Here is a 17,766-nt window from a genome sequence, read left to right on the forward strand (position 1 = left end):
TTTTGAGAAAATGTATTTCTTTCTTTCTTTCTTTCTTTTTTTTGATTTGTTTGTTTGATTAACTTTTTGAGACGTGCTCTCACCATGTATTGTCCAGAAGGCCTAAATGCTTGGCATTCCTCCTGCCTCAGTCTCCCAAGGTCTATGAATGAAAGCATGAGCATTTCGGGGGGAAAAATGTAATTAGTGTGGCTGTTTAAAGTGATGGTGAAGACGGGGCGAGCTTGCAGCCTGGTGGTCTGGTTTGTGCTTGTGCTTTGAAGAAGGAATAGAATGCAGTGTGCTGAGAACTAGGAAGTACTCAAGAGAATTGAGTGTGCCAGCCCTTGTACATCTTAGCTTCCTGACACAGTAATTAGCCCTGAATGGAAACAAAAACTGCTGTGTTGATCTGTTTTTAAAGCTATGGGATCGTGGAGCTTTTTCTTGGCATTGGATGTGTTGTCAGGGACAGGACTAGGATGTGTATAGTGTAGTAAGCAGGAGTAAGTAAATGTCACCATGCTGTACCTGAAAAGCTCAACCAAAGGACCCTCAGCTTGGAGCAGAGGGATGGAGATGCAGGCTCAGAAGCCCTGCCCAACTCCGCCCAGGGAAGCCCTCACCCCCACAGGTGGTTGGCCTCTTAGAGGGTCTTACTCACTCTACTAGTATAAATGAATTATCCTCAATATAAATATAAATAAGGAGCTAATCAGATGGCTGTATTTCTTTACTTATGTTATTCCCCAATAACCACACAGGAAAAATAATATTTATTCAAAACTGCACCTCAATAGCTGGACAATTAAATGATCTACTTCTACCTCCTATGCTAATCTGGCTACCTCCTAGCCCCGATCCTTGGATATTACTATTGATCTGGCTCTTTAGACCGTTTCTTCATGGCTCCAATGCCTCCATCCTGCTGTTGATCTAAATCTCCCTCTCTCCCTTTCTCCTTTCTCTAGTTGGTAGGCATCCTGCCCTCTTCTCTAATCTGCCAGGCCGTTGGGTGTTAGCATTTATTGACAGGGCAGAGAATAAATGGTTAAGAACTGTTTACACAAACTTCAGACAGGAGATTCTTGGTATAAGCAGCACAATGCCATGTCCGGATTGAAACCGGATGTGAGGCCAGACAATCAGCGTTTGAGTAACAGAAGGGTAAACTTTATAAAGCATATAAAAACATTATGCCTACACACTAGTTGTGATTTCCCTGAGACAGTGAGGCAGCTGCTCTCTTTTCTAACTGTGTTCCTCTTTGCCTAGATAAAGGCTTTCTGAAACTGCACATGCTACCAGAAACGAGTTTTCTTTACTGTGACAGCCCCAGCAGCTCCTCACTGCACTGCGCTGCTCAGGTCTCTTTCTGCAGAGCTCAATTCTGGGTGAAGTTTTTTTTTCATGGCACGTCTCTGTCTCCAGCCCTTCTCTAAGTATCGCCTTATACCAACTGGAATTGTGTTCACTACTTGGCCGCCTTGTCCTTCTCAGTGGTTCTGAGAAAAGGAAATAAAACTCAAAGTTTCTGTTGAATATCAGCAGTTTTCATTCTGATCATTATGTGGTGACAGACCAATGTCCAGACAGACAGCAGCAAACAAACCAGGTGGCTTGTACCTGTTTTGGACTACCTATTTTTGTTTTAGTTGTATATTTTTTCTCAAGTTAAAAGAAACATTTTTATCAATGCTCAAAGGTTCATAATGAGAAACCAAAGAATCTAGACCTGTGTATTTCTAACCTTAGACCTGCCATCCATCAGCAACCATAGGACTGTTTCATTCTTGAGGAAAACCTCTCCCGTGCTGCCAGCACCTGTATTGTCTCATCAGCAGTCAGTACTGGCTCGCACACACTTCCAGACAGCCTGCTTTCTTTCCTTATTGAGTGTAACTTATATACAGAAAAACATAAGTCCCAAGTGAGCATAGGAGGGTTTGCCCTGTTCTTGGTTCCTGTCTCCTTCCCACTGCCTTCTTCCCAGTGCTCCAGCGGTGTGCAGTCTGTACTATGGCCTGCCAGAGGCCCTCTCAGTCCTGCTCGCTCTCATGAGATTCTCATGCCGCTCTTGCTTCCTAGTATCTCTTGATGGTTCAGCTTCTCTGTTTTATTACTTTCCCTGTTAGAATTGCAGCCTCGTGTGATATGGAGTAGAAGGGAGCCATTTGTATCTAATTCTTTTCCTTGTTGCCACTAGGCGCCTAATTGTGCCAGAACGAGAGACACTTTTCAACACACTAGCCAACAACCGGGAAATCATCAACCAGCAGAGGAAGAGGTTGAATCACCTGGTGGACAGTCTGCAGCAGCTTCGTCTCTACAACCAGACGTCCCCATGGAACCTGCCCTCAACGCTTTCAACTCAGAGCAACATTCATAGGTGTGCAAGAGATTGCTGGTGGGCAGTGAACATGTGAGGTGGCCTTAGAGTGACTCAGACAGTGCTGCAGCCTGTCAGCCATGTTGTCCTGGTCAGGTTCTTCACCCCCTGTGACCTCCAGTTCTTTGACTCTGATAGGGGTGACAGTGCCTGCCTTCAGGGTGTGTGTAGGCCTGTGTCTGTAACACATGGAGTGTTGTACCTGATGATGATGAAGCAGGTGCTTAGCAGGCCATCGCAGTCTGCATAGTGACACTGAGGCAGTTGTACTTGATTGGGTTACATTTTCTAGCTTCCCTCAGAAACCCAGATTTGCCATTCAGCTTTAGCATGGAGATGTGCAGATCGTTGCAGTTAGCCAGTTTGCCCTGACTTAACCCTGATGGTGTTGTGTTTCTACTTTCGGCATGTGTGTGAGTTAGTGGTCTTTTTTGCTATGGCACCAGCATTAGGCTTAGAGTGGGAGTGTGTGGTGTTTAAGTTGTTGCCTTTCCTTTCATGTGTTGATAGTTAGCTTGTTTCTATAGTGAATATTCTCTAATCTCTTGAGCTTAAATATTAAGAAGAGTATATACCACATAGCTTCAGCCTTCTTGTGGTTGGCTTGGATGTAACACTGCCCTATTTCAGTTTTGACAGTGACCTTGAACGCCTGCTAAAAACTACCATTGAATCTCATACCAAGCCTTCTCCCAGAGTGCCAGGTAAGCGCTGCCTCCCAGCCTCCCAACATAGTGATCTAACCTTGCTTTTCAAAGCTAAATCTTAAGCATTTAATGGGTTGATGAATTTTTTTTGCAGGTAAACTGTCCCCAGCAAAACAGGCCCAACTGAGGAACTTCTTGGCCAAAAGGAAGACCCCACCAGTGAGGTCCACTGCTCCAGGTAAAGGGAACTAGGCCTGAGGTGTTCAGCACTAGTGGTGCAGTGCTAGCACACAGTGGAGATGGCTTAGCTGCACAGATCTCTATAACCTGCTGCTGTCTGAGCATGGAAATAAGCAGTTTGTGTATTTTGCATGACACAGCTCAAAGTGAATCTTTGCACTTTGACATCATGCAGTCCCCAGGCCATATAGTGGTGGTTACAAGTAGCATGGGACAGGCTGAGCTCGAGTCAAGACTCAAGCCTTATATGATTTTTTTTTTTTTTTTTTACCATTATTACACTGGAGAAAAGTTAGGGTTTTTTGTTGCTGTGTAAAAACACCACGATGAAAGTCAACTTGGAAGGGAAAGGATTTATTTTATCTTATAGCTTGTGGTCTATCATCTGGATAATTCAGGGCAGGGAATCAAGGTGGGACTCTGGAGGAAGGACCAGATGGAGAGGCCATGGAGGATTGTTGCTTCCTGGCTTGCTCCTTATGCATTGCTTAGACTGCTTGCTATAGCACCCAGGGTCAGCAGCTGGTGGGTGGCTATGCCCACAGGCTTGCTTACAGGCCAAGCCTATCGAGGCATTTTCTCAGTTGTGGTTTTCTCTTCCAATATAATTCTAGCTTATGTCAAGTTGACAGAAAACAAGAACAACAAAAACCCCACCCAACCAGGACAGGCACCAGTACCTGCTGCTAACAGCACCATAATCTAACTTCTTTTGTGCAGTAAATCTTTCTTGATGTTTATGTTCATTGAACATGTGCCTGATGATGACTTCAGGACACATCCTTATTTTAGAAAACCATTGCACAGTTACCCAATCTTGTTAATCTTAATTTCTTGCCATTGAGTTACTTAAAACATCCTTACTTATAAATCCTTAGCTCACATATCTGATTATATCTTTATGATTGAGTCCTTAGACGTGAGATGCAATTGCTTACCTTGGTTTTAGGTAGTGATAAGAGCAGCAAGGTCTGACTAATCAAAATTTGAGTAAAAATTACGGAAACATTAAATGGAAGCTACACAGTATACTTGTTTAACGATGGCACACATGCTCGGGAGAGTAACTCAGGACATGGACACTTTGTTTTGGAGATACGGTCTCACATAGTCCAGGCTGGCTTTAAAGTCTGTGTAATGGAAGATGGCAGTGAGTTTAGGATCCTCTTTCTCTACCTCCTAAATGCTAGGATTCTAGGCGTTATTACCACTCTCCGTGTACATATAACTTTTTGATTTTGATTTTTAAAATTGTAAGATGGTTACAAAAAAGTACGCAAATTAAAAAAAAAATTTTAAGATTTTATTTATTTTATTTATATGTGTTCATTGTAGCTGTTTTCAGACACACCAGAAGAGGACATCTGATCCTACTGCAGATGGTTGTGAGCCACCATGTGGTTGCTGGGAGTTGAACTCAGGACCTCTGGAAGAGCAGTCAGTGCTCTTAACCGCTGAGCCATCTCTCCAGCCCACGCAAATTAAAAATTAATATGTAACCTCTACTGAAGTTAAGAAACAAAACATCCCCATCTTGGGGCTAGTGAGAGAACTCGGTTAGAATGCCTGCTCTGTGAGCATGCAGTCCTAAGTTCACAGCCCCAGCAGCCATATAAAAAGGGTTTGCTTTGCCTGTCATCTCAGCATTAGGCGATAGAGACAGGCTAATCTCTAGATGTCACTGACTAACCAGCCTTAACCGAAATAGCAAATTCTGATGCAGTGAAGGACTGTCTCTAAATGGTAAGGTACACAGTGATAGAGGAAATATCCTGTTCCAGCCTTCACATATGTAGACACGCACACACATGAAATCTCTCTTGCATCCTCCACATTCCCTCTTAAAGAATGTGTTACATGGGAAGGTGTTGAAGTTATATCTTTGCTTGTATTTTTTAAAATTTATTTTATTTTTGTTTGTGTCATTTTTAATTCATTATTTTGAGGAAAAAAAAAAAACCACTCTAAGAGTATAGTCCTGAGCCTGTGCCTTAGCTTGAGCCTGTAGGATCGTTCGACTTTACCATTGGGAAGAATGTGCTCTTGTAGCCTCTCTGTCTTCAGACTCAGGGCAGTGTTCAAACTCTTACACAAGATACTCAACACTTCTTATAAAAAAGGTTTTTTTTCTAAGAAGGCTTTGTGCTGGGAGAATTTCACCCAGCTGTAGGTTACTTGTGAGCTTCTGAGCACATTTAATGTAGACTGGGCTGAGCTGTGGTGTTTGGCAACCTCCATATATTTTGTGCCCTTCTGATTGCTTTCTTCCACTTACAGTGGGTTTTTGCACCGTGAGCCTGTTGTAGCTAAAGGAGCATCTGTCTCAGTTTTCCACAGTTGCATCACTTCTCCCTCCTTGCTAAGGACTCTGTAGTGCAGTTGTTGTTAGAATGGTTTTTGGTACTGAGGAGCACACTGAGGCTGCACTTACGAACACACCCACACCAACCCTGGTCCCTTGTTCGTTTTTCCTGAGCTATTTAGTGAGGAGACAGGGTAACAGGGCTCCAAGAGGGCTGCAACAAATCAGCACAGACTTAGTGGCTCATGGTAGATAGTGTTTGTTGCTGCAGCATGCACAGTTGAGTTCAGCACTGTGGCTCAGCAAGGTCCTCTGCCAGGACAGGCTGGACTCAAGGTGTTGACTGAGCTGCTCTGTGGGAATTGTGGTGAAGATGTATTTCCAAGAACTGAAGAGGTCTCTTGGAGCTGTAGGATGAGGTTCTCATCCCCTCTGGTGGTATTCCTTGTCCCTCATCTTCAGGCCACCATTGCACAGGAACCCTCTTGCTAGATACCTTGTCTCCCTAGACTTTTGCCTTATCTCTTCAGCCTCCTTGTTTGCTTTAATCCTGTGCCTTTAAGAGAGGGATTGCTTAGGTGGTGGCGGCGGCGGCCTTTAGTCACAGCACTCAGGAGGCAGAGCCAGGTGGATCCCTTGAGTTTGAGGCCAGCCTAGTCTACAGAGTAAGTTCCAGGACACTCAAGGCTACACAGAGAAACTCTGTCTCATCAAGAAAAAGAGTTCATGGGATTTGACCTGTAGGCCAAGCTCCCTGTTTTAAAGTCAGCAGATTTGTGACATTTATACCTCTAGGGTGCCTTTTGTCACCTGCTCTGTCTGTTTGTCCATCCATCCCTTCAGTGGAAATTCTGTTGGCATAGGACCCTTTTATATAGTAGCGTTGAGAAAAAGGTCTATAAAGTTAGGTGCACAAGGGTTTGAATTCCGGCTACTTAGCAACTTCATATAACCTTAGGCAAATCACTCCACTGAATTAGCCAAAAGTTCAATAACAGTTCCTGAGTTCTGTGGTGATTATGTGAGTAGCTAGCACTGTACATGTAGACACTGCCCCTGCCGTCTTGCTGGTGCTGTCTTTGGTTATATATATGTCTTGACAAAGTACCACTGTTAATTATAACAAAGGCCGTAAACATAACGGCTCTGCCGTATTGCATGGATAAATTAATTCAGCTGACTTCCCCAACCTACTACTGAACAACTTTTGGGTCAGAAATGGAAGACACAGGAAACTGCACTCTTCATTGAATAATGAAGACATCAAGTCGTTTGCAGAAAGTAAACTTCAATATTTTGGATCCCGATATCATATACTTAAATGACTTTCTTTCTTTTTAATATTATTTATTTTTATTTATATGATGAGTACACTGTAGCTGTCTTCAGACACAAACCAGAAGAGTGTGCATCAGATCTCACTACAGATGGTTGTGAGCCACCATGTGGTTGCTGGGAATTGAACTCAGGACCTCTGGAAGAGCAGTCAGTGCTCTTAACCGCTGAGCCATCTCCAGCCCTAGATGATGTTTCTAAGTGGCCCACCACACAGTTGTCTGTTTCAGAACACTTGATTAGAGCATGGTCCATCAGGCAAAGGCTGCTGCCCATTTGTTGGTGTAATTATTTAAATTGGCGGCACCCGATCTGTCTTGTGTTATGGAGCCGCCATGTTCCTGACTAGACTAGGCCTGAGGTCACAAGCAGCAGGGGAAAATAATCACTACACCCATTAGTACTGAAAATGTGAAAAAGAATTTTTTTTTACTTAATTGTTTTTATTTATATTATTTTTATTTACTTTTTGAGACTGGGTCTCCATTTGTAGTTTTAACTGACCTAGAACTATGTAGACCAGAGAGGCCTTGAACTCACATATATCTACCTGCCTCTACCTCTCAAGTGCTGGGATTAAAGGTTTGTGTCACAGTACCCATCGCTGTACTTAACTACTTTAAATAGCCACAGTGGCTAGTAGCTACTGGGCAGCAGGGCCCTGGCATGTGGTACTGATTTTTAGCTTTATCTGTTGTATCGCACTTAAGCTGAGATTTTGTTTTTTGAGACAAGTTTCCTCTGTATAGCCCTGGCTGTCCTAGAACTCACTCTGTAGACCAGGCTGACCTCAAACTCAGATCCACCTGCCTCTGCCTCCCAAGTGCTGGGACCAGAGGTGCTTGCTACCATTACCCAGCCTGAGAGTTAAGATCTTGTAGCATGATCTGCCTACAGGACAGACAAGCAATAGTGTAAGAGTGCTGCCTTGAATCACTAGGGAAGAAAGGGGGCTAGGCATTTTGTTTTTCCAGTGTACAATAATAACGTGCATTCTCAAGCACATGGTAGAAGGTGGCAGACCAGGTGGCAAACCTGACTTCATGGTGTAAGGAAGAGCAAAGAGAGCCAGGCGTAAGTTCCATGCTGAGAGTCACTGGGCTCATTTAGATATGTGTGAGACACTCAGACTGAGGCCGGCTCACTTTGGTATTCTGATGTTGGAATCCAGGGATGATGCTGTTCAGCCTGCCCTGGGAGCTGACCTGCTACCCCTCTGACACCCTCTTTTCCTGTGAGAGCTTAATCTCTTATTTTTCTACCAGTGTTGACCATCTTTCTCATTTTCAGTCTTGTCCGATAGTCAAAGCTGTCTTTGTCCTAGCAGCTTAGTTTTCGGAGCCCGCTTTGAGCAAAGACCACAAATGATCATTATCTACATTCTGCAATAGCTGCTTCCACCTACGGCATAAAATAATGAAGTTTATGAAGTTGCTTATGTCTGTCTCTCTTAGCACTGCCATGGCGCAGCTTTTGGGTTTACTTTCAGTTGTTTAATGTTGTTTTTGGTTGGGCCTTCTGTAGCCAGCCTGTCTCGGTCAGCCTTCCTGTCTCAGAGGTACTATGAAGACTTAGATGAAGGCAGCTCCGCGTCATCCGTAGTTCACCCTCTGGAGGGAGAAGATGCCCGGCCAACCAGCAAAGAGGAAGAGGCTGTGGTCCCAGTCCCTCGGCATGCCCCTGTGGTCCGCACACCTTCTATCCAGCCCAGTCTCCTGCCTCAGGCGATGCCTTTTGCAAAGCCTCACCTGATTCATAGTTCTTCACCTGCTGTGATGAGCTCTTCAGGTAAGTCACCAATTGAAACTCTGCCCATGGAGGACTGTAGCTGGAAAGCTGCACGTCCATGTCACAGTAGTCACTCATTGAGGTCATTTACATTGTGTGCTCACTGCTGCAGGGCAGTGTCAGGACTGTGTGTCACAGTGACCTCTAGCAGAGACACAGGAGTGTGGTACAGGAATGAAGCCATTTTACAGAACAGCTTTCATCCCTGTTAGGTTTCTACTGAGGGGACTCATCAGGGTTTAGACTTCAGACCACTGAGTTCCCATTCATTTCTGCTAATATACCAAAAATGAGAAGACTGTTTCAGAGGGTATAGGTTCTGTTGAAGTGGTTGGTAAGGCTGCTGTGGAATAAAAGACTTGAAGGTCACACACAGTAACAGCTTTACTCCAGCGTCCACTTTGCTTTGTTAACATAGGTCTTTTTTAGAAGTAAAGGAGGCGGATGTTTGCCTCAGTGTAAAGCAACATGTAAACTCAGTGTCCTCCTTTCAGTAGCCGTGGAGTATCTGGCTCAGCTCACCAGCTCCAGTGCCCCATGTCATAGTCACTTGCTGAGGCCATGTGCATTGTATACTGACTGCTATAGGACAGTGTCGGGGCCTTGTGCCATAGTGACCTCTAGCAGAGACACAGGAGTGAGGTACTGGAACAAATCCACTTTACAGGAAACCTAATGCTCAAAATTTTTAATTTTAAATTTTTTTTAATTTTAATTAAAAAAATTTTAACTATAGCAGGTTTTTTTGTACAACTCAACAGAATTTACCATTTTAACTTTACTATGTTTCCTTCCACTGACCCCATATTTTTCGGATAATTTTCTTTAGTCTCTACGTCAGCCACCAAAGTTATTCCTCAAGGAGCCGACAGCACAATGCTGGCAACTAAAACGGTAAAGCATGGTGCACCAGGTCCTTCCCACACTGTCGCAGCTCCCCAGGCGGCAGCAGCTGCTGCAGCCCTGAGACGGCAGATGGCCAATCAGGCGCCAGGTAAAGACTACAGCCCCATTTCTAGGAGAGTGATTATAAGCTGTCCAGGTCACGGGCTTGGGCTTTGGGGTGGGAGACAGCTGGCTTTCTTGCCACTGGAAGAGAAGGCTAGTTTGATGGCCTTCAGCCCTGTGAGACCTCCCAGAGGCAAAGACCAGGTCTCAAGTTTTTTGCTTTGAAGAGGAGGTATTAGATGTGCCACATTTAATTTTATGAAAATTTGGTGAATTTTGATGCTGATTTTCTTACCGTTGGTTGGTGATCTCTGCTTTATTCCTAACTTGATTTTGGAAATTGGACTCTCTGACATCATAAGAAGTTTAAGGGTTCCAGGCACTGGGAGGTTGGCTGCACTACCGTGCCTGCTTTTGTTCCAGGACTGAGAGAGTCAGCAGAGAAAGTTATCCAAGCAGAACATACCGGAGCTCCACCTTTCCAGATGGCTGTTCTGCATGACATTGTCACTGGCTTTAGTTAGGACAGTGACTTAGCTAGTCAGGACTTAGGTCTAGGGAATGGAACTCGGGGATAGTTGTCACTGCTTGTCAGCTTGGCAAGTGGTTTTCACTCAAGAGGCCATTCATCCTTCCAGCTAACCCAAAAACAGTTGTAGAGTTACTAACTGGGAACTTTACAGAAGAGTCTTAAAACAAGACACCCTACAGGTTATCTTTCCCCAAATGTGAAGAGTGCCAAGGCTGAAAACTGTTAGTGCCAAATATTTTCACTTGAGACTTTCCAGGACATGGTGGACTCACACAGCTAGGAAAGAATTGTTAGCCAGATGGAGTTGCTCAGACCTATGATCCTAGCACTCGGGGGCTGACTGAAGCACATTGTTACAAGTTCACAGCCAAACAGGAATATATTCTGAACTTGGGGTCTGCCTGGGCTAAAGAGTGAAACCCCACCTCAAAACAAACAAACAAAAAACCAAAAACCAAAACCTAACAACAACAGCAACAAAAAACTAAACATCATTAAATAACAATAAATCAAATTTAACTAGAATCTTCTTAAGGTACCTAAAACACATAATAAAAAAAGATAATAAAGAAAGTTACATTTAAGCTTTCAGAACACATTTATTTGATGGTCTCCTTATGTCCTGGACGGATAGGATCTTGAGATTACACCGATCAGGTCCCTCGTCCAGCTGATTATTTATAAAGTTCACATTTGTCAGGATTTACGATGGTGTACGATGGTGTACTCAGCAGGAAACACGGTGGCCTTCACACTGTCTCTTGGAGCAAGTTTTAAGGTAGAGACACTTTGATGTGTTAAGCTGAATTGTGGGCAGTTTGAGGGTGCTCTCCCAGCTCTTCCGCTCCAGAGGGAGTGAGTGTTCTCACAGATCCACAGGCTGCCTGGGATTGCTCAGGGGAGACCGGAGAGCTCTGCTCGGGTGTTTCCAGTTGTTAATAAAGGATGATGGAGAAGTAAGACAAAAAGGATTTAAGCGCTGGTGTGGGAGCACCTGTCCTAGCACTAGGAGGCAGTCCGTGCATCTCCGGAATGTGAGTCCAGCCTGCCCTGCTTTAGGCAGCTTCTGAGTCTGCGCATTTACCCAGAACCTGGCACATCATAAGCCCATGGGAAAGGAGAACAGATGAATGAATGGCATCAGCCCTGAGCTGAGAGCTTGTTAATCCTCTGGGTGTTGCCACCCCTTTCAAGATGAGCCAAGAGTGTGGCAGGTATCTGGGTTCTGCTGCAGAAAGCTGGCCAGGGAATTGTCCCTCTATGCCAGTAAGTTTTATTAGGTGGTGAGAAGTCCATTCCTTGGCCTCTGATAATAGTCAGCCAGGTGAAGTTCTGTTGACTGCAGTGCTGACTAGATTTTTCTTCATTTGAGGTTGCTGTCTGCCAGAGGTTAAGTCCTGGGCATTCATTTCTATAGAGGTACGCTTTTTAATCCTTTACAGGAATTAATGTGGTTCTATCCTCCCTGTTTTACATAGCTGTGAGCACTCTGTCAGAATCAACTTTGAAGAATGTCCCTCAAGTGGTGAATGTACAGGAACTGAAGAGTAATCCCTCGCCCCCTTCTGTGGCCATGGGGTATGTTACGACTCCTCTGTGTACTCATCCCACAGTTTGTCTGAAGGAGCACTGATGTCAGCTTTTATAGAGCCCTGGACTATGGAGGGATGGGGTAGCCATTACTAGTTTTTAGGAAGGTAGACTTTTCATCTTGCCAGGGCACCCACCAAAAACTATAAGCCAGGTGCAAAGTTGGATAGACCCAGGTTTTTAATGTTCTCAGGGTTCCAAGTTGGCCTTCAAGTCCTGCTGACCACCATGGAAAGATGGTGGGCCATGGAGAATGACAGTGCCCTCTCAGACTTCCTCCCTCCCAGCATTTCAGCTCTTTACAATTTTCATGAAGAAACAGTATTTGAGAAGCAAGCAGCTACACTCGCAGAACTTCCACTTCTCTTCTGTGCTGATTTAGGCAAGGTCCTTGCCAGAGCTCAGTTACCTTTGGTCTCCACTAGGGCTCATGTTGTGTGGTGCCCCCCTCCCCCCACCCAGGTCTCATGTTGTGTGGTGCCCCCCTCCCCCCACCCAGGTCTCATGTTGTGTGGTGCCCCTCTCCCCCCCCCAGGGCTCATGTTGTGTGGTGCCCCTCTCCCCCCCCAGGGCTCATGTTGTGTGGTGCCCCTCTCCCCCCCCAGGGTTCATGTTGTGTGGTGCCCCCCCTCCCCCACCCAGGGCTCATGTTGTGTGGTGCCCCCCCCACCCAGGACCCATGTTGTTTGGTGCCCCCCCTCCCCCACCCAGGGCTCATGTTGTGTGGTGCCCCCCCTCCCCCACCCAGGGCTCATGTTATGTGGTGCCCCTCTCCCCCCCCAGGGTTCATGTTGTGTGGTGCCCCCCCCCACCCAGGTCTCATGTTGTGTGGTGCCCCTCCCCCCCCAGGGCTCATGTTGTGTGGTGCCCCCCCCAGGGCTCATATTGTGTGGTGCCCCCTCCCAGGGCTCATGTTGTGTGGTGCCCCCTCCCCCCCCAGGGCTCATGTTGTGTGGTGCCCCCCCCCACCCAGGGCTCATGTTGTGTGGTGCCCCCCCTCCCCCACCCAGGGCTCATGTTGTGTGGTGCCCCCCCTCCCCCCCCCAGGGCTCATGTTGTGTGGTGCCCCTCTCCTCCCACCCAGGGCTCATGTTGTGTGGTGCCCCTCCCTCCCCCCCAGGGCTCATGCTGTGTGGTGCCCCTCTCCCCCCCCCGGGCTCATGTTGTGTGGTGCCCCCCCTCCCCCCCCAGGGCTCATGTTGTGTGGTGCCCCTCTCCTCCCACCCAGGGCTCATGTTGTGTGATGTCCCCCCCTCCCCCCCAGGGCTCATGTTGTGTGGTGCCCCTCTCCTCCCACCCAGGGCTCAGGTTGTGTGGTGCCCCCCCTCCCCACCCAGGGCTCATGTTGTGTGGTGCCCCTCTCCTCCCACCCAGGGCTCATGTTGTGTGGTGCCCCTCCCTCCCCCCCCCAGGGCTCATGTTGTGTGGTGCCCCTCTCCCCCCCCCGGGCTCTTGCTGTGTGGTGCCCCTCTCCCCCCCAGGGCTCATGTTGTGTGGTGCCCCTCTCCCCCCCCCAGGGCTCATGTTGTGTGGTGCCCCTCTCCTCCCACCCAGGGCTCATGTTGTGTGATGTCCCCCCCTCCCCCCCCAGGGCTCATGTTGTGTGGTGCCCCTCTCCCCACCCCAGGGCTCATGTTGTGTGGTGCCCCTCTCCCCACCCAGGGCTCATGTTGTGTGGTGCCCCCCTCCCCCACCCAGGGCTCATGTTGTGTGGTGCCCCCTCCCCCCCCAGGGCTCATGTTGTGTGGTGCCCCTCTCCCCCCCCAGGGCTCATGTTGTGTGGTGCCCCCCCTCCCCCCCAGGGCTCATGTTGTGTGGTGCCCCTCTCCCCCCCAGGGCTCATGCTGTGTGGTGCCCCTCTCCCCCCCCCAGGGCTCATGTTGTGTGGTGCCCCCCGCCCCCCCCCGGGCTCATGTTGTGTGGTGCCCCCCCTCCCCCACCCAGGTCTCATGTTGTGTGGTGCCCCCCCTCCCCCCCCAGGGCTCATGTTGTGTGGTGCCCCCCCTCCCCCACCCAGGGCTCATGTTGTGTGGTGCCCCTCTCCTCCCACCCAGGGCTCATGTTGTGTGGTGCCCCTCCCTCCCCCCCCCAGGGCTCATGTTGTGTGGTGCCCCTCTCCTCCCACCCAGGGCTCATGTTGTGTGATGTCCCCCCCTCCCCCCCCAGGGCTCATGTTGTGTGGTGCCCCTCTCCTCCCACCCAGGGCTCATGTTGTGTGTTGTCCCCCCCTCCCCCCCCAGGGCTCATGTTGTGTGGTGCCCCTCTCCCCCCACCCCCAGGGCTCATGTTGTGTGGTGCCCCCCCCCCCCCACCCAGGGCTCATGTTGTGTGGTGCCCCTCTCCCCCACCCAGGACTCATGTTGTGTGGTGCCCCCCCCAGGGCTCATGTTGTGTGGTGCCCCCCCTCCCCCACCCAGGGCTCATGTTGTGTGGTGCCCCCCCTCCCCCCCCAGGGCTCATGTTGTGTGGGGCCCCTCTCCCCCCCCCAGGGCTCATGCTGTGTGGTGCCCCTCTCCCCCCCCCCAGGGCTCATGCTGTGTGGTGCCCCTCTCCCCCCCCCAGGGCTCATGTTGTGTGGTGCCCCCCCTCCCCCCCAGGGCTCATGTTGTGTGGTGCCCCCCCGCCCCCCCAGGGCTCATGTTGTGTGGTGCCCCCCCTCCCCCACCCAGGTCTCATGTTGTGTGGTGCCCCCCTCCCCCCCCAGGGCTCATGTTGTGTGGTGCCCCCCCTCCCCCACCCAGGGCTCATGTTGTGTGGTGCCCCTCTCCCCCCCCCAGGGCTCATGTTGTGTGGTGCCCCTCTCCCCCCCCCCCCAGGGCTCATGTTGTGTGGTGCCCCCTCCCCCCCCAGGGCTCATGTTGTGTGTTGTCCCCCCCTCCCCCCCCCAGGGCTCATGTTGTGTGGTGCTCCCCCTCCCCCCCCAGGGCTCATGTTGTGTGGTGCTCCCCCTCCCCCCCCAGGGCTCATGTTGTGTGGTGCCCCTCTCCTCCCACCCAGGGCTCATGTTGTGTGATGTCCCCCCTCCCCCCCATGGCTCATGTTGTGTGGTGCCCCTCTCCCCCCCCCCAGGGCTCATGTTGTGTGGTGCCCCCCCTCCCCCACCCAGGGCTCATGTTGTGTGGTGCCCCTCTCCCCCACCCAGGGCTCATGTTGTGTGGTGCCCCCCCTCCCCCCCAGGGCTCATGTTGTGTGGTGCCCCTCTCCCCCACCCAGGGCTCATGTTGTGTGGTGCCCCCTCCCCCCCCCAGGGCTCATGTTGTGTGGTGCCCCCCCCCCATCCGTGCACATACATTTCCTTTAGCAGCACTGTTCTGTCCTCCTCACTGTGTATGGTTTGAAGCCATGTTTCCTGTAGAGCAGCTAGCCTCCCTGCTGTCTGGAAGGGTTGGGGGACATTCCTTTGCCTTCAATGGGAGATCATCAGGGACTAGTATTTTTAGGGGCCCAGCATCTGGTGCCTATGGTAAGGTAAGCAGCTATAGGCCCTGTGGTTTGTACCGTCTTCTTGTTCTCTGTCGACACTACAGAGCAGGCCTGCCTACCCAAGGCTCATTTTCTTGAGTGGCCTTGCTATGCTGATGTTGAACTTTGCCTGTCTGCATGTTGTTCTGTTTACCAACACTGCCTGTTGTAAACATTTATAGATATCTCAGGGTCAGACCAAATTCACCCTCTTTGCTGGCTTGGAATGATTTGCAGCCTTCCTTGGAATGGTGTTTGAACCAGAGCTGGTATTTGTGGTTGCTGTGAACTCTTCAGAGAACTGTACACTGGAGTTTGGGAACTATAGCAGATTCCCACTGTGGGGAAGCTGAGACGAAAGGCAGAGTGGTGGTGGTGTTTTTGTTTTTTAAGATTTATTTATTTTATGTATATGAGCACACATTGTCGCTGTTTTCAGACACACCAGAAGAGGGCATCAGATCCCATCACAGATGGTTGTGAGCCACCACGTGGTTGCTGGGAATTGAACTCAGGACCTCTGGAAGAGCAGTCAGTGCTCTTAACCACTGAGCCATCTCTCCAGCCCCTAAAAGGAAGATTTAAATGTATTTTTATTTTATGTGTATGGGTGTTTTGCCTGCATGAATGTGTGTTCTGAGTGCATGCACTGCTTGTGGAGGCCAGCAGAGGATGCTGAATTCTTCAGAACTGGAATTACAGATGGAGTTACATATGAGGCCACCATGTTGTTGCTGGCTGTGGTCGTGGGTCTACTGCAAGAGCAGTGAATACGCTTAACCATGGGGAACTGAACTCAAGACCTGGAAGAGCAAAGGTCTTAACCACTGAGTCATCTCTCCAGCCCCTTAAAATTGTTTTTAATTACATTTATTTATGTTCATGTGCACATGTGTGCCAAAGCACATCTGGAGATCAGAAGACAATTTAGGGGAATTAATTCTCCTTCCACCCTGTGGGTCCCACCAATCAAACTCAGGTCATCAGGTTTGACATCTCATTGGCCCTTTTAAATAGTCATTTATTCAATAACTGATAATCTTGAAAACAGTTCATAAGTGAAAACTGATATATTTCACCACTTTCCCCATGGGTGAGTTCATTGCAAAATGACTTTCGGGGTCTTGTAAGCAGCTGTCTGTGAAGTATATTAAATTTCCACTTACCTATTCTTAAGTGAACCACACACATTCATTGGAGCCTGACCTTGCGTATTTCTGCTGCTCCCTGTGTATTGTGGCCGTGAGGCTGTCGTTTCTCTTTAACTGGAGCAAATCCATAGCTGTTCACACTTCTCTATCGCTCCCTGGAGAGCATCTGCTGTGAGTGTGGTGCTTCCCTGGGGTGAGGGAGAAGTAGTAGTGAAGGAGGCCTTCATCCCTGTTGTCACCACAGGGACCTCAGCCAGGGGGCCACCAGACAACCAGTTGTACACTTGTTTTGTTGCAGTGCCGTGTGGTTGGTACAGAAGAGGTTCCAGGTGCTAGGAAGGCATGGAACAGGCACTCAGGCAGATTTGGACCTGGGGAAGAGTTGAGTAAGAAGATACTTTAGCTGAGTTTTGAAGGTCTAGGCAGAATAGACATCCAGAGTACATGTGAACATCCATGGGTGCAGTATGCTGAAAATCAAACCTAGGGGAGGCCAGAGCTTATCTGGGGCACAGGTCAAAGACAGCCAGAATGGCTAGAGTCCTGGCAGGAAGTGAGTCCAAATGGTGTTTCCAGACCGGGTTTCCCTGTGTAGCCCTGGCTGTCCTGGAACTCTTTCTGTGGACCAGGCGGCCTTGACCTCAAAGATCCACCTGCCTCTGCCTCCCGAGTACTAGGTTTAAAGGTGTGTGCTACCACTGCCAGGCCGGAAATAACACAGTTCATAAAACTGACCGCAGTCATGTTTTATTAACTTCGCCCTGGTCAAGGAGACCACACATTAAATAAGTATGTAATATAGGATGTATGTACTACAGAGCATATATGTACATATATTTGTTATATTTATCTATATAAGATGCTAGATGTGGTACAGAAAACAGCGCAGGAAAGGCTTTAGGGAACTGACTAACCACTGTAAACAACCAAGGAATGATTCTTCTGAATGGGCATATGTAATAGGAGTGTGTCTGGCACCAGGAGGTCTCTGGTTGCAGAGCTAAGGGGAAGCAGAGAGGAATAGGAGCATGTTGGTAGACAGTACCTGCTTTGGTATTTGTCGCGTGCTTTGGACGTCTATTTGGAAACCAGAGGACAGCCTTGGATGTCATCCTTGGGACAGGATGCCTAATCCTGGGTCATAAAATGAATGCTGTGTTTTCCTCTGAGGTGGTTTTGTTTGTCTTTAGCTCTTAATCGTCTTATTACAAACAGTGCTGCTAATGCACAAACAAAGGGACGTAAGGTTCAGACCCAGTTATCTCACTCTTAGCTTGACGGTCTCGTGAGTCTTCACTGGTCCTCGCTGCTGTATGAGGAGACCCAGCCTCCCTCTTCTGGGTGGGATACGAGTATCATTCGTCAGCAGGCATCTCTAGTCTCTCCTTTCCTGGAGCAGGCTC

General features: G+C 48.7%; 1 protein-coding gene across 3 annotated transcripts in view; it reads left to right on the top strand.

Annotated features, from left to right (window-relative positions):
* Positions 1 to 17,766, top strand: part of Nup214 (nucleoporin 214) — a 90,110-nt gene that overhangs the window by 33,372 nt on the left and 38,972 nt on the right. For all 3 annotated transcript variants that reach the window (XM_076928481.1, XM_034494937.2, XM_034494938.2), the window contains exons 19-24: positions 2,186 to 2,368; positions 2,999 to 3,072; positions 3,170 to 3,253; positions 8,417 to 8,680; positions 9,510 to 9,674; positions 11,639 to 11,738. In XM_076928481.1, coding sequence (XP_076784596.1) covers positions 2,186 to 2,368; positions 2,999 to 3,072; positions 3,170 to 3,253; positions 8,417 to 8,680; positions 9,510 to 9,674; positions 11,639 to 11,738 — 870 coding nt within the window. The remainder of the gene's footprint in view (positions 1 to 2,185; positions 2,369 to 2,998; positions 3,073 to 3,169; positions 3,254 to 8,416; positions 8,681 to 9,509; positions 9,675 to 11,638; positions 11,739 to 17,766) is intronic.

This window comes from Arvicanthis niloticus, chromosome 2, assembly GCF_011762505.2.
Source record: "Arvicanthis niloticus isolate mArvNil1 chromosome 2, mArvNil1.pat.X, whole genome shotgun sequence".
NCBI lineage: Eukaryota > Metazoa > Chordata > Mammalia > Rodentia > Muridae > Arvicanthis > Arvicanthis niloticus.